A 2101-nucleotide genomic window follows, 5' to 3' on the forward strand; every position below is an offset into this window, starting at 1 on the left:
GGCTTTAGCTGTTCACGCCACTGGTCCGAATTTGTGTCCAGAGAGAGACAAGTTGAAAGATTCCCTACTTCTAATTGTCTAATGCCTGGGCAATAAGATTAAAAAGCATTGTTTCAAAAGATAATTGTATAACTGGTTGAGACGCCGCCTTTAATACAGTATCCAGTGATGTACCTCTTTGATTGACAGGACTGTTAGGCCGAACCTTTATAATACTCCACCAATCATATTTTGTTATCCTATTTCCTCCTTCTTGGTACATAAAAACCCAAGAAAATTAGTTCAACTACAGTCTGTGCTTCTTGGTCAGTGAAAACCGACGAAAATATAACTTTTTTAGAATGGGTCTACTTCGAGGTTACCTCGCTTTAATAATGATGCTGGGTTTGGTCATCTCCGGAACCCAAGCAGGTAGGATGAACTAAATTACTTAGTCCCCTATAAGTTTGTGCAATTTGCAAACTACAAGCTGATAAACTTGTAGCGTTTGCAAATTGTGCAAGAAACTGCGCAAACATTTCTTTTAACAGTATGCTAACTCTCAATTGTTTGCAATTGTATTTAACTATAATCGTATATTGTATATTGTGTATTGTGTATTCTTGTCATTTGCAACTCTATATATTTTTTCTAAGTTCCATCACCCTATTACTTCCAATCAAAATTTATTGATGGTAGTGTTTGCCATACGACAGTATTCCCACAATTAAACTAACATACTTCGTTAGAACTATTTATTATTTTTAAAAACAGAGTGTATAGGCCTATATCCATCCAAAATAAGAAGATTGCATATTGTAATACAAAGGTCTTATTTTGGTTACTTGTCAAAATTCATTTATTGAATTGTTTCCTAATTTCAAAGTATTGTTTCTATATTATTCTGTTTCTATCAATGTACGACATGCAGTCTTTGCACAAATCATGAGAAGATAATACTCTGTAGTTATACCTGTCCAATTACCTTATTGTTACGTTACTTCCCAGCTGTGTCCCGGAAATGCCTGAGTTGCATATGCCAGGTCGAAACATCTGCTGCCTGCACGAACCCATTTCCCTCGTGTCACCGGGATGGGCGTACAGACTCTTGTGGACCTTACCAAATCAAGGAGAACTACTGGATTGATGGGGGACGACGTGGAAGTGGTAAGTTTTCAGAACTCCCTTTTAGTTACGCTATTACGTGTGTGTTGGAGGGGGAAGAGTTGGCGTTAGCATTCTTCGATCGGTGGTCTATTTGTCCAATTACAGATTGCCGAGTCCACTTTGCCAAAATCCAGTTTGCTGAATGCCATTTTACCGACCCAAGCTTATGAAAATCCAGTTTCCCGAAACCTAGTTTATATATATATATATTTTTTAATTTAATAGTAAGGTTTGCAATAATCATACAAACATTGCCACTTTTTTACAAAATTCCTGGTTTATTATGAGAATTGTTTTGAATCATAGAGATGGCGATAAAAGTAAATGTATGTGGGTGACGTATCGATTAAAATACGTCATTGTAGTATTGGGGCATACTGTAACCTAAGTTATGTAATGAATTTTCTCATAGGGCCTAGTTCTTTTATTTATATTTAATTAATTATAATTTCTTGTGTAATATTAATTTTATAATGCTATGTTTGAAACGTTTTCTGTATGCGATGTTTTGGTAGGCCTATGATATAATAAAAAAACAAAAACAAAGAAAAAAAAATGGACTCAAGCCCACAGACCCCACTTTTTGCGGGGTGTGGGGTGTACTTATTTTTGCCGTAAGGTTTCATGTAATTCATATTTTTATTGATAGACTTGCCTGAGCACTTTATTAGATTCAAATAAGAAACATTGCAAAATACCATACAAAAGTTCGTAGGTTCGTTCGATTTTATTCATAAAAGTAGTCCTATGCCTTAGGCGAGACTTTCGTTTTATAACTTGTTTCGTGAACTTATTTTTTAAAGTTCGTCAGAGGAGGGCCGAAAATCGGAATTTTGTTTTCTAATTTAGGAAATAGTTTTGCCAAAAACATCCAGACGGAGGAGAAAGTAAAAATAAAATTGTATTGGGTGAATGTAAACAGTGGGGTTAAATGCTTTAAATTTACATATAATTA

The 2101-nt window shown here is 35.0% G+C and overlaps 1 protein-coding gene across 1 annotated transcript in view; it reads left to right on the plus strand.

Annotated features, from left to right (window-relative positions):
* Positions 1 to 286: 286 nt before the first annotated feature.
* Positions 287 to 2101, plus strand: part of LOC117112700 (lysozyme-like) — a 4146-nt gene continuing 2331 nt past the window's right edge. Inside the window, exons 1-2 of the mRNA XM_033255840.1 lie at positions 287 to 411; positions 988 to 1146. Of these exons, the coding sequence (XP_033111731.1) occupies positions 342 to 411; positions 988 to 1146 (229 nt within the window). The 5' untranslated portion in view covers positions 287 to 341. The remainder of the gene's footprint in view (positions 412 to 987; positions 1147 to 2101) is intronic.

Source organism: Anneissia japonica, unplaced genomic scaffold (assembly GCF_011630105.1).
Source record: "Anneissia japonica isolate Jap-2015-1 unplaced genomic scaffold, ASM1163010v1 scaffold432_len584295_cov189, whole genome shotgun sequence".
Lineage (NCBI taxonomy): Eukaryota > Metazoa > Echinodermata > Crinoidea > Comatulida > Comatulidae > Anneissia > Anneissia japonica.